The sequence below is a fragment of the Prenolepis imparis genome, unplaced genomic scaffold (genome assembly GCF_030444845.1).
Source record: "Prenolepis imparis isolate NDT839.2.m4 unplaced genomic scaffold, iyPreImpa1.0 SCAF_6, whole genome shotgun sequence".
NCBI classification, from domain to species: Eukaryota; Metazoa; Arthropoda; class Insecta; order Hymenoptera; family Formicidae; genus Prenolepis; species Prenolepis imparis.
Genome location: NW_028141164.1, coordinates 1,626,101 through 1,640,503, shown reverse-complemented (window position 1 = coordinate 1,640,503; position 14,403 = coordinate 1,626,101). Strand labels below are relative to the sequence as shown.

Below are 14,403 nucleotides of genomic sequence, written 5' to 3'. Positions count from 1 at the left end.
TACAATACATGTAAAATATTAAATAATAAATTTGTTGTTCTGTCTCGATTTAAAGTTATATTAAAGATAACAACTGTGTGAGTAAAAATAGCGCTATAAAAAAATAAGTTGTATGTGAATCATTAAACATATAACTGTAAAAAAGAAAATATTGTGTAATGCTTTTATAAATATGTCTATGTACATCCTCTATTGAAATATTTTATAAACTACATATATATTTCTCGAATCGTTCAACATTAATTTCAATTCAATTTCATTAAAAAAAAAAAAAAGATAATGTGCTCACAGCGGATCAAGATGTGTGCATGTCTTTAAACTATATGTTCACAAGATATATTCACGTAAGATCCATCTTTTGTTATACATTAAAAATTTGTTAATCGAAAACATAAAATCCGCTTAATAAATTATCGAATTCTTGTGTATAACAGAACATAGTACAATAAAATATAGCAAATATATGAATTTTCACGCTGCAAAGTAAAAGATAACTTCTATAAGCTTTTTTTTTACTTTACGAGATATAAATGATTATATATATATACAATATATATTATATATATATATATATAATATATATGCTAAAATGTACGATTATCCATGAGAATATCCATGAAAATAAAATGTTATAATGCAGCAACTTATGAGTGTATGCTTTCTGTATAGGGTTTGTCCGCAAAATAAATTACGGTAACGTTACTTAAAACAATTTTAATGCGCCTAATTTGTATCACTTAAAACGTAAATTTAATATAATTAACACTTTTTCTCTTATCTCATAGTATAAAATATAAATCTCTATTACTTTAATTTATATTTTTTTCAGAAGATAATATCTCAGGGTCATAGAAGTAAAGAAACAAATTGTGCCTCATTGAAAGGAATATAGACACAGTCATTATTGAAAACTTACAGTTATACGCATTTTGTACTCACAATCAGTACATATAAATCAATGAATATCTCATAATGTTATATTTGATTATGCGTTTGTGTGTGCAATAAAATAATAAGTATATTACACATTCTACACGATACTACCCCAAAGTTTTGCCATAGTTTCTTTGCAGCGGAAAACTCGTATCCTAAATATTATACTAAAGATACAGATACACATTATAATATGTATATAGTATTATTTTTTTTTACAGTCTAATCTCTAGATAGAGCCGTATATAGACCACACGATCTTACACTTTCTGTTACTCCAATTGAAACTCGATGTTGTATACTGTAAAATTATAAATCTAACTATTCTACTCTTTCGATTCTTGATACCGCCCCGCAGGTATCTTTAAGAAAAAAAAAAAAAAAAAAAAAAGAACATATCAACGAGCATTGAAAAAACGATTCATTTGACTCCTGACATTATTCTTCTTCTTCTTACATATAAACATACAGTCCATAATTTGCATAAATTTCTTACTACATAAGAATCTAAAACACGTTTACTATGTAATCTTGTCGGATTACTTACTTTCAACGCAGGTACACATCACAGCAATTCCAATAAAGTACAGATCTATACCATTTCCTCTCTTTCGTACACGAAGCAGTAAAATTGTAATATATAAAAGTCAAAATTTTTTATTTGATTAAATTAACCCACACAAGGATATCAGAGCGTGTCGTATCGTGTTTACCTCGTAGCAAAGATGGACGCGTGCTATGCGCATACATGGTCCCGCGTATTTATCACAAAAGCATTAAATATACCACAGTGGCTCTAATCGCTGTACAGTGTGTACCGATACGTTGTAAAGGATTATTAATCGTTGAAGATTTTATAAAACTCATGGTACATAAATATATAAGTTACTTTCTGTCCAAAAATTCGCAAATATTGGAGCACAGACACTGTATAGAGTTAATTTTACAAAATTCCCCGAACTTCTTCGCACGTGTGTCTTCGTTTTAAATTCTATTACGCTTCATTCGACTTTTCGAATCACCGCGTCCGTTTCTATTGCGCCGCAGTATCTAAAATGCTTTGCCGCCATGTGGCATGGAAGGGAATTTTCAAGATCTTGACTCGTGTTTTGGGCAACGCCGTTAAGAGAAGCTTTTGCAATTGTGGCAACGGTAAGATGTCGACTTGCGGAGTCGACAACTGCGGCTGTTGCTTATCGTCTCCTGCAAAATAATCAAATAATGACTCGTGACATTACATTATATACATTAAAATAAGAGATATTATTAATGAACTTGCAACATACCTTTTTGATTCTCGTTTTCGTCTTCGACATCTGCGATCAATCGTAAGCAGGGGACTGGTTTTAAAACTGGTATAGAATCTCCAGTAACTTGTTTACTCATAAGATTGCACTGATCAACGAACAGTTCTGTGACCCTGAGTAATTCAAGTGTAACACCCCATATGAAATGCGTTAGATTGTTTGACAACTCTGTGACGCCTCCGAGCACCATGTTATTAGAGGTGGCCGATTGAGATATGTAAGTCGGTATGATTAGTAACCTCTTGATATTTTTGCAATTAGCAAGACACTTATCAAATCCATTCTTCACATCAAAATTAACCAACTCCATCTGACAGAGGTTCTCCAATTTTGATACGCCTTCGAGAATGTCAAATGTGCAACAGGAGCCTTGACCCTTTTCGAGTCTGAGGCGTTCCAATTTATTTAATTTGATTAAAACATTAGTTCCAAATTTGTCGGGAAAGTCAGAACATTCGCCCAATTCTAACGTCTCCAAATTTACCAATACTTGTATAATTTCAATTTTCTTCTTTCCAAGTTCTTTAACTGATGTCAAACTCTGTACACATAACAAGAGAAATCACATATATTATATATAGAATATATAAATGTTTTCATAAAAATTACATTAAATATTAGGCCTCACCAGTTGCGACAAGTGTATTAAATTCTGTAGAGGTGTAAGATCTTGTTGCAATGACATTCCACTTATTGCTTTGAGTCTGAGTTCTTGGCATCGACTCAGATTACCAATCGATTCCAAGTTGAGGGTATCACACTTAATCGACATTGCACTCAGTACCTCCAACTGTGGACAGCTCTTAATAACTTCTTCGACCACCATAACGGGACATCTGCATAGCTCGAGCTTGACAAGACTGGTCACTCGCGGTACAATAATCAAGAACTTTTTCCAAATGTTGTCAGATTCGCCGGCGACTAGCATTTTTCTGAGATCTAGGTGTTGCGTACCGCGTCTCTGTAATGTCTCCGCCAGACCGTCCCAATCAGTCACCTGGCTATTCTTCATACGCACTGTCTTCCACAGAGACGGATGAGCCGCGAGATCATGCCACATCTTGCAAACTCGCCCGGCCCGCAACAGTTCTTGTACCTTAAGATATTGGAAAATACGCAGCAAAGCGTGATAGCCGGCGCAAACTGAACTCATGAAGTTATGCTGCTGTTCCAACTCCTGCTGGTTTTGCTTCCTCCTGAAATCATCGAAAGAAGAAAACACACAATTTAAAAACAGGTGTTTGACAGCCTATTTAATACAAAAGTAAAACTTATTTATCTGTATTATTACGACAAAAGTTTATTTTTAAAGAGACTTTTAAAGGCGATTAGAAAAATTACATGTCTGTTATATAGTACAATTTTATATTATCCTTAAAAAGTCTCTGGAAAAATAATCCCTCATCGAATATTTACATTCCTATCAACAAAGTAATAAGGTATAAAATTAAAATAAAGAAACAAATATAAAAGTGGATATAGGATTGGAGGTTGAAAAGGATTGTGAGAATTTATGGGAAAACGCACTAAGTTTTTGTATTTTCAGCTCGCATGTCTTTATATCTGCAAATATAAAAAGTAAAAATGAATTAGATTTTTTTCATTGAAGCACTTATCAATAGCTTTATTTGTAATTGCAGCATGAATGTAAACATTTATACATAAATGTGCATTTTAATACCAAGTAAATCACGCGCGAATAATGCGATTGTAGGAATTAATTTACCTTGATACTACAATTACAAAAAATATCATGAGAATCAATATAGGTGCACATCTTATTTATTTTTCATATTTGTTGAAAATTTGGCCGCATTTCTAAGAAGCTAAGGCAGTGTGCTTCGATCATAAGATAAAATCAAATTCATTTTTAACATTCGAGATTTTCATATTTCCAAATATAATAAACACATCAGTATATATTGCATTTACAATTTTTTATAATCTTTGCATATTTATAAAATTTATAATGAAATGTGTTGTATAACGTAAAATCTAATATAGAATTAAGCTAAAAATAAAAGAGAATATAAGAACGCTTTTTACAATTTTTTTTATCAAGTTAGAGAAGCATGTGTGGATTATCATATTATAGAAAGGGTATTTATAAACTTTGTAAATACAATATGTACAAAGCAACTGCCAAAACCTCAACAGAGAGTTGCCTTAACTTAAATTACTTGGAAAAAGCATCTTAAATAAGAAATAAAAATATAAGAATGACTATACGTGTTTCAAAAATGTACACTTACTTGCTACTTTTAATTTTTGTTACTGTACCCACTTTACTTGATAACGATTGTTGACGAACTGCTTTAATTATTTCGGCATTTGCTTCAAGAGCGTTTGCAGTATCTGTTTTATGTACTGGTGTACATGCAAATTTATTTTCAGACAATTTACGACCTGCATCTGTTTTTTTCTTTTCAGACACATAATCTGTGTCGGCAGTGAAAGATTTATTTTCTAATATTTTCTCAATCGACTTATCTCTTTTAGGAATATCTGTACTATCCTTATTATTTTTATTATCTAATGCCTCAGTTATCTCTTCAGTGATAGCTGAAGATGTAAGTTCCGTCAAATGTGCCACATCTTTTGAAATTTCTTTATCAGATGTAACATTTATTTTTTCCGATAAATCGGTATTCAAGTGTTTGGATAGAGGTGCACGTAATTTTGTCACAGAATTGTCCACAGTATTCGAAATATCAATAAGTGAACCATCTTGAAACATTGGCGGTTTATCGCCAATCTTGTCCGGTCTCACTGTTATAGCTGGTTGAACTGCCATTGCATTATTTTTTGGTACTACAATGTATCTTTTGCCACCCATTAAAGCGATATTTTGAGCCGGTTTCGGCATGGTGCCGTCGTGACTTTGCAAGAATTCATTTTCCGTTTGAGGGAACCAAGTGCCTTCCTTTTTGTCCACGTTTAATAGCGACGAATTCGCGGACGGTACTTTGGTAATTTTCGAAGAATTTCTCGTTTGCGCGTCCGCACTGTCAGATTTCGGAATTCTTTGCAATTTCGGAGGAGACGAATTAGTCTGATGTTTCGATTTCGCATTTTGTGCACCTAACATACTAATTGGGATCAATGGAGGTGGTGTCAAAGATGGATTGTTCGGCGTATGAGATTCTTTAGTATCCGGCTGACAATTCTACAACAGATTTATTCCTATGTATTATAAAAATTATCAGATTTTAAATCTTTATGTATAATAATTTTATACATTTAAAACTTCAAAATAATTCTTGAAATAAATCATTGAAAAAATAATTATAAATGTATAAAAGTCAATTGAATCCCTATATTTGTGACTCTAAAAATCTTTGACGTATTGCTCATATCTTTAATTTTGTAACACAAGAAATCTAAATGCCTGCAGCGATTCAAAATTAATTAAATTTTTCTACAGAAACAAGAATTTTGTACAGACAAATATGTGAATGTATAAATGAATAATTTTAATTCCAACTCTTTGTTCATTTTTCCATTTTAGTACACAGATCTTGAGCACAATGCTGTATAATAACTTTATATATTAATTAAAAATACATATCTCAAAAAGTCTCAAATTCTAGCGTACTACACCTACCTTGCAGACATATTCATCACTGCCTGCAAATTCCATGCCATCGACACATTCAGGATGATATAAACAGAGACAGACTCGACATTGTAAGCTCGGTATTAATCCCATACTTGTTGAACATCTTATGCTGCATGGCTCTTGAACTTTGGGCCTGTAAGATGTGCGTTGAAGAAGGGAAAGGGATTCAGGAAAAAACACAAGATTCCCATATTAAGGATACATGAAAGGGGTCAAAAGGAAAAATAGTTATGAAAATTGTAGGCAGAATAAGCTTCTTTCCTATCTAAAGGCAATAACTTTGATACATACATATTATATATATCGCATGCATATTAATTATATTCCATAATTATTCGTATAATTCATGTATGTTTTCATATGCAATAAAATTTATGTATATGCACAAACTTTGTGCTTTATATAAAATACAAAATTCAAAATTAATGTATTTTATTTTCTACTTTCACACAAAACACGAAATGCAGAACTTTAATAAAGAGCAAACAAATTAAACTATGTGGTACCGTAACTTTAAGATTTTTCTATATTTTCTCTTTCAAGCACACACAAAATGAAATGAACAATTCACATACAAAATACTACATACTGTACTATGAAAATATTATATATGTATATATTCAACTATTGATAATTAAATTGAGATTATAAACTTTAAATTTTTAATTGTCAATGTGTTGTTTAACAATAAAGATTTTAGTATTAGCATGCTATATATATAATATTTCATGTATCAAAATATTCTTTTGTATTTGATATTAATAAGCATCAGTGTTTTAAATATTGAAAAAGTTTCTTATGCTTTCTGTCTGTGTGTATGTGTGTGTAAATATATGTGTATATAACGTAAATACACATATATAAAAATATTTCACAAAAATCGTTGTTTTTTTTTATGTATTATCTTTATGTTTGAACTTGTATTCAAGATAGTATCAAACACAATGCATTACATGCTAATAATGAAAGTAAAATAATTAAAATACTTACGTTAACAATCTTTTAGTTTTGATAGAAGTAACTTTTTCAGCTTGCTGACTCCGTCTTGTATTTGCAGTACTTCGCTGAGGTGGAAGCATTTCACTCTCTTCAACTGATGGTTTCATTTCTGTTATGCAGATTTCAAGATTAATTCATGAAAATTGTGACTTTATAATTTGTGCGAAAAAAGAAACATTTTCTTTTATATAATTTCACACATTTAAAAATATATACATATATAAGAAAGAAATACAAAATAACAGAATTGAAAGCATAGAAATCCTTACATTTCCAAATTGTAATTTGTCATATTGTTATAATATTAATGTGATTATAATGTGAAATATATTAATGTGTAATTATAATCTTATATTTCTAAATTGTTAAATTGTGATATATAATTTAAATTATGGTATATATTGATATACTATTAAATATAAAAGAAACAGTACAACTCTATATAGAACAAATATATATAGAATATTTATATAGAACAAATATAAATATATAACAATAAATGTATAATACATATATAATAAATATAATATACGTATAAAGTATAAAAACGTACTTATCTGGGGAGTTTTCTTTGCAGCTGCTTTTGTTTTATACGCTGGAGAGGCTGAAGCTTTTGTCGCTTTGGGGGTTGCTTTTGTAGACACTGGGACAGGTGCAGGAGCGGGTTTTGAAACCTCTGCAAGTACAGGTGCAGGAACAGGGGCAGAAGATTCCTGTACTGATTTCCTTGTTGCAACTTCCTGTACTGACTTTCTTGTTGCAGGTTCCTGTACTGTTTTTTTTGCAGGAGGTTCTTGTACCGGCTTTTTCATTGGTGTAGCTTTCTTATTACTAATAGATTTTCTCCCTATGGATCCTCCTGAGCTCTGCAACATCAATAAATATAAAGCTTTAGGAAAACTCTTAATAGTAGATCAAATTAATATATTATTTAAATAGAACAATATTTTTATATATATATATGTATATATAACGTTTTTATAATTTTATATAAACTAAAATGTAAAAAACTCTAAAAACATACTCCTATTCTTTTAGCATGTCGAACAATCTCCTTTTCAGGATCATTGAGTCCAATAGGTTCTTTGAAAAATGTAAAGTTGTCAATGGTCAACTCCTTTGAACTAACTGTAAGATAAAAATCAATTCTGTATGTAATATATTCTAATATATTCATATAATTAATTAAAGTTATATATTGTCTTATATCACACTATATACTTACGAGATTCTGCAACCTCTCTAAAACTCCTGACTTTCTTGCCCTTTGGTGTATAATAATATATGTCTGCCATTCTTTTGAAGGAGGAGTCATTACTCGCTCTAAATACTAGCTCTCGCTTCCATCCATATTTAAATGGCTCTTTATATAATGGACTTGACATATCAATAGGAGCCTTTTGCCTTCCCCCTGGACTGGGGGACGCGCCACGAGAAACGCGACTGCTTTTTGATTTTAACGATACTGCAGATGGACTACTTGCAGCCGATGACGAATTCGCTGATCTAATGGAAGTTATTTCAATTTTGTTCGGCTCCACTTCAGAATCTATACTATTTGGTATGTCAATGGAATCTGTTTCTGATTTGTCAGATTCCTTCTCCTTTTTAATCTTTCCTATATTCATATGCTCCAAACTATCTGTCTCATAAATATAGGTTCTCAAATCGTCAGAATCTTGATCCTCCTCCCTTTTACTTCTAATGTCATAGCTCCTTCTTGAATATCTCACACGTTTTACAAGTTGGGCTTCTGCCTTTTCAGCTTCAGCTGCGATAAAATACATTAAAACTTTACAAGTTTGACATTTTTGGTTTATAGAAATCAAAATTATTTTGACAAGAATAATATAAATATCATAATAATACATATAAAACTTTTGTATCTTTTCTATACAAGATTAAATAATCCATTTCTATCATAATAAAGAAAAATATAATAAAACAATAATTTATTAAATTTATTCTATTTTTCTTTTAGTTTTTTTGCTAATATTGTGTTATACAGTTATATATTTTTTATTAGATTAACAATTACTTCCAAAGTATTAAAAACAATTATCATATGAGAGAAATTACTCGTATAACTATGTAAGCTTTTTGCATTTGACACATTAATAATATAAAGATAAATAATTGCTACATTTTATTTTAAAATGTAACAATATATTACATCTTCTGTCATTTCAAGTTATTGTTTGATATTTCTTATATAATCTTTATATGATTTATCAAAAATTTCAAATATATGTATAACAAAAGATATTAAATGTGTGTGTAAAACAAAGAAACTTTCAGATAAATCTCAATAAAAATTTCATGCATGAATTTTTCCACAATAAATTCGAGAAAAAAAGAATTGTACAAAATTAAAAAATAATAAAAATAAAAATATTTAAAAAAAAGGACAACACATAATTATAGGTTTGTTTTCTATTTTCTATTTCCATATTTTGTCTCACTCTAACTCACTGTACCAGTGTGCACAGTTCAGCCAGTGCAGGAATAGAAAACAAACAACATATATCTCTCTCTCTCTCTCTCTCTCTCTCTCTCTCTCTCTCTCTCTCTCTCTCTCTCTCTCTCTCTTCGCCTCCATTTCAAAATAACAACGAATACTACCAATGAGCTTCTTCAGAACGTGACTACCCGGCTGCAACTCGAGACCCTTGGAATCGAAGCCGTTGAACTCCGAGTCCTCGGAACTGTCCTCGAGCTCCGAGAACTTACGCTTGCGTCCCCTCGTCATGAGCGACTCTGTCGCGTCGGTCTCGACGGTGGAGTTGGCCTTGAACTTCCTCATCTTCCTGCGGGGGAAGGGCGCGTCGTGCTTCTTGGGCGAGCCCTTGAGATCGCCGTTAACCTCTTGCGCGTCCGCGTTCCCGGCAGCCGTCTTGTTTCTCAGCGAGTCCTCCAACAGTCCGGCAGTAACACCGACACCGTCGCCGCCGCTTTCGAGGTTAGAATCCTCGCGCGATTCTTCGGCGTTCCCGCCATTCACGTTCGCGCCGTCCATCACGGCGGCTCGGTCGTCGAAACGAAGCGGCGATGTTCCACGTCTCGTAAACGCCGCCTCTTTCGTCGCGCTAATCAACACAATATCGCGTCCTCGTCACAATTTCCGTTCACACGTCGTTCACTAGAGAGTCAAGATAGATCGCTGACTATCACAAAGCACCACAAGCAGTGGTGATCCGTCTCTCTTTCTCCCTCTCTCCTTCCCTCCCGCACACTCTAGTATCTAGTCCCCACGCGTCTCTGCCTGCCGAGATCCCGCGCTCATCTGGCCCGCGGATGCGCACCGGACGTGCGCAGACGACCACTACGCGCTATTTACACTACTCCGCGCTCGTCGCTGGCCTCGTCGCGCGACACGTCCGCAAACCCGCTCGTGCATCAGCATCACGTCCAGGCCTATGCCCGCATCTTTATACGCGACGACGACACCGTCCGAACGTGGCACGCGCGAATTCGAGGAGAGGAAAAAATCGCCGACTCAGAGGAAACGGAGCACAGAGCACACTCCCGGAGCGTCTGTCCGCGCGACGGAGTACCGGAAATGGCCGCGGAGATGTGCGCGTTCCGAGCGCCACCGCCGAGCCGAGGACCTTAAGCCGCGCGCGCAAGAACGTCTCCCCCTTTCGACTTTATTTGGAATGCGTTCGATACCCAATAGGAGCAATGTTGCCAATTTCAGATCGCGCAACCATAGAATATATAATATATAATATTAGAGCGCGTGTCAATGTGTGCGGCGCGTTCGACTTTTAACCTTCAAGTGGCGCTGCGTCTGCGTCACGCCGTCGGAATTCGGTGCGCGGAGTGGGGGCTGGTGCGCCGCGCGCGCATCCCCCGTCCCCCCACTAACCCGCCCCCACCACTCTCCCCCTCACTCTCCACCACCTCCTCCCCCACTCCGCGCATCGAATTCCGAGCGAGCGCCACTTGAAGGTTAAATGTCGAACGCGCCGCGCATATCGACACGCGATCTAAATATATTAATATATTATATATTCTATGGTTGTGTGCGACCTGAAATTGGCAACACTGAATAGGAGATCTCCTGGAAATAGCGTCCCCCTCCCTCGTAATAAAAATTGAAATTGAGGTATATATATGCTATTTTCTTATGCACATTTTTACACGTAATGATAAGATCAAAACTTGTCTTCTCTTCTCCGTTGACGCAAAAGATAACTGCGATATATATTTTTCGGAATTCTTCAGGGCAGATCCTTATGAAATGCCGATGCGAATAAATATATACCGTTTGTACACATATATATATATAATATATATATGTATATATATACTTTTGTAGATGCGATTCGCTACGGTATGCGATTGAGCATACGGTGAAGATAGTTTGACAATTGATAATCTTGACAGATCTGACGTTCGAGACGCTGCGCAATCGTTTGTTCTTTTCATTGTCGGTCGACAATAGGGACCGAGTTTAACAATGAGACATTTTTGAGGCGAGGCTCTCATGGACATTACTTATAAGAGGTGAGCAGCAGGATGTTACGTATTGTCGTTATACGAAAGTTAAAAGCCGACGCAATTGCAATTTGTTTTGACCCCCTCCTCAACGTTCGACGACACGTATCATATATGTAGATCCTCCGATAGACTTCTTTTCGCTTGTCCTATGTGTGCCTTTTCTCGGAGATCAACGATCTGCTATCGGGGCGTTATCTCTGTAAAAATGGATCGTGAATTAATCGCAGCTCTTGTCTGGCGGAAATCGATGTAGAAGCTTTGATACAAAAATGTGAATAATGTTCAAAAATAGTTTCTCTTGTACAAAGTTTAATCAATATTACAACCTTGTAAAATGTTAATGTTAAAATGTATTATCTTGTAAAATGTACATTGTGTATTAAAAGTAGATGTAATTAAGATAATTAAATATTGAGACTATTATATTAATAAATAAGATTATTAAAATAGGAAGAAAATTAGTAACTCTGTCGTATATTAATACACATCAAATTGGATAATTAATCAATAACAATTTATTTTGCAGCAAAAAACGCATCCTTCAAATGGAGCGTGTTTTCAAAGCTGTACCGGCGGATTTAAGAGTAAAAATGGAGGCCCTTGTGCACGATTTGACTTTGGCACTTGAGGAAAGCAGCAGCAGTGCTAATCTCAGACGTAGATGGGGCATCAGGAGAAGAGCTCGTTCTACGGGGAATATTCGTAAGTGTAAGGGAGTAACATATTCAACACGATATTAGAAAATGATTTTTTCGCAAAAAGTATCAATCAGATGTTAACAAATATGAAAATAATACAACCACTGCATTCTAATTACACTTACGCAACATTAATAATTTTCTGTAAGGCATAACGTGAATTATTATAGAGAAAAGATTATCTTTATATAAACTAATTTTCACAACGTAAAGAAACCAATTTTATGTAATCACATGTGATCTTTAAGAATTAAAGTAATGCATTAAAGCAATGCATTATCAAATAATGGATAATTCATAAATATATTTTAAATATATCTTATATACAAAGTATTATTACTTTTTTTGTATATACAAAAATATAATAATACTTTGCAGCGGCTTTAAGTATGAACAGACATTCAGATGACAGTTCGTCTTCTATTTGTGAAATTCGCATTCCAAAAACTGCCAATGTTTCGAAATACCAATCTGACAGTGATGATACAAATCAGACCAAACGTTTCGCGCATTTCTCAAACTTAAATAATGCCAGTAATATCGAGAGTGACTCAGTAAATGAAAATTTTGTACCAAGAGCAAATACGAGGCGCAAGAGAAAATTTAAAAAAATGGCCATTGATTCTGATTCTAATGCATCCACTTCTCAAGCAGTGGCAATTATGTCAACTTCAACATTTGGTGGGAAAAAACGTATTTTTCGAAGTGATTGTAAAAATAGATACAGCGCTATATGGTAAGAAAATAATGTATAATTATTTACTCTATATATACGATAAAAGGCGACAAATTATTTGTATGATGTTATTTCAGGTGCGGCAAACGTAAGAGGTCGTGTAGAGAACGTTCCATAGATTGCGAGATGAGAATATCTAAACCAACCAAAAGCGCAAAGCCGAAAAATCATGGTAAAATGCAAGGCGAAGACACCGTAGACCATTCGCGTATATCTAGTTCAAGCATCTCGTCTAGCGATTCAGAAGCAGGTCTCATTACTAACGATGAAGATAGAGAAGGTAGGCTGTCTAAGCGACTTAAAAACTGGAGTATTCATTGAAGTATTGGAATATCAAAAATATATTACAAATTAAATACCTATTTTTTTCACAGGAGACGATGAACAATCGGATTGGATCGGAGAGTCGAGTTGGCGAGACGATGGGGAAAGCACCAGTGACGATAAAACCACGACAGATGCGACTTTTCAAATGATACTGCATGGTGAGCACTCGGTAGCCGAAGCCAAGAAAAATTATAGACAAAGAATACAACGTATTCGCGAAGGTCTCAGCGGTAGGGAGATCCGCGCTGGGCGACGTCACGTCGACAACAAACCGGGTTATTCTATCATAACGTCTGCCAACGAGAAGGTCTCGCGATTCCTACAAGATCCTACTCAAAGCGAGTTAAAACTACATCCTATGCGACAACCGGAACGAGAAAAGCTACGTCGACTCGCCAACATATATAGTTTAAGCTTGAAAGGTGATCTAGGCTGTCCAATATTATACAAAACGCGACACACCACACAGGCTGTATGCGTGGATCAAGTGTCATTGAACAGACTGTCAGACTATAAGAGATTAAGAAAGACACCTCCAAATTCACCGAATTCGGATTCTACGATGCAAACTGAAGAGCCACAAACTTCCAGCACGAATTTTAATCTAGAGATTATACAGCAAGGGCAAAATATATTAGCAGATTTACAAACATTTTCTTCGATTAAATGGGACAGCGAAAATATGGATATTGAGATACAACAAGGACAGTCAAAGTTTCCTGAGTATGGTCACTCCAAATCCAGTTAAATATATATCTGTGTATGTATTGTGTATGTATATATATTTAATGTCGCAGCTCTTAATTTTTTTTTTTTAATCTAAAGATAGTTTAAACTAAAAAAATTAAACTTTTTTATAGTCTGCTTTTACAAAAAAAATTGTAACATATATATGTATATTTATTGTTATACTGTTTTATCTCAATAAAGTGTATATGTACATACAAACATACAATCACATATACATATATATCACTTCCATTCTTGTAAGAATTAGAAATGTTAATAATTGTATAATGTAAAGAAACTCTATAAGAATTTAAATATAAATAATATTTTATAACAAAAAATTAGCCTTGCTTTAAAAATGTTAATAAATTTATTACTTTATTTAAACTATATATGATATAATTAATACTATGTGTTAAAACTGTGATATTTATATGTTATGGTCTGGAAAAAATTATATTTATAAAAGTAACTAAAGCTTTAAAGTTAGTAGTTAGTACTGCTTTCATATTACAATGACAAATAAAACAAGTTTACTTATTTAATATGTAC

General features: G+C 33.9%; 2 protein-coding genes across 7 annotated transcripts; one reads left to right on the top strand and one right to left on the bottom strand.

Annotated features, from left to right (window-relative positions):
• Positions 1-135: 135 nt before the first annotated feature.
• Positions 136-10,606, bottom strand: LOC145937535 (uncharacterized). Its single transcript, XM_083040623.1, has 10 exons — positions 9,481-10,606; positions 8,084-8,629; positions 7,883-7,986; positions 7,412-7,724; positions 6,850-6,967; positions 5,845-5,992; positions 4,493-5,406; positions 2,869-3,436; positions 2,220-2,781; positions 136-2,136 (listed from the first exon to the last, which is right to left on the bottom strand). The coding sequence occupies exons 1-10, from the start codon at positions 9,872-9,874 to the stop codon at positions 1,967-1,969; spliced, it is 3,837 nt and encodes a 1,278-aa protein (XP_082896749.1). The 5' UTR covers positions 9,875-10,606; the 3' UTR covers positions 136-1,966.
• Positions 10,607-10,805: 199 nt separating this feature from the next.
• On the top strand, positions 10,806-14,085 carry LOC145937550 (G patch domain-containing protein 2-like). Of its 6 annotated transcripts, none has more exons than XM_083040650.1 (6): positions 10,806-10,966; positions 11,248-11,367; positions 11,888-12,069; positions 12,438-12,795; positions 12,873-13,075; positions 13,170-14,083. In XM_083040650.1, exons 2-6 carry the CDS (start codon positions 11,348-11,350, stop codon positions 13,868-13,870), a joined length of 1,464 nt encoding a protein of 487 aa, XP_082896776.1. In that variant the 5' UTR covers positions 10,806-10,966; positions 11,248-11,347; the 3' UTR covers positions 13,871-14,083. The 6 variants fall into 6 exon arrangements, with proteins under 6 accessions (XP_082896776.1, XP_082896775.1, XP_082896777.1 ...); XM_083040649.1 differs by having other exon boundaries at positions 11,180-11,367; XM_083040651.1 differs by having other exon boundaries at positions 10,807-10,966; positions 11,180-11,367; positions 11,888-12,063; positions 13,170-14,080.
• The last annotated feature ends 318 nt before the right edge of the window (positions 14,086-14,403 follow it).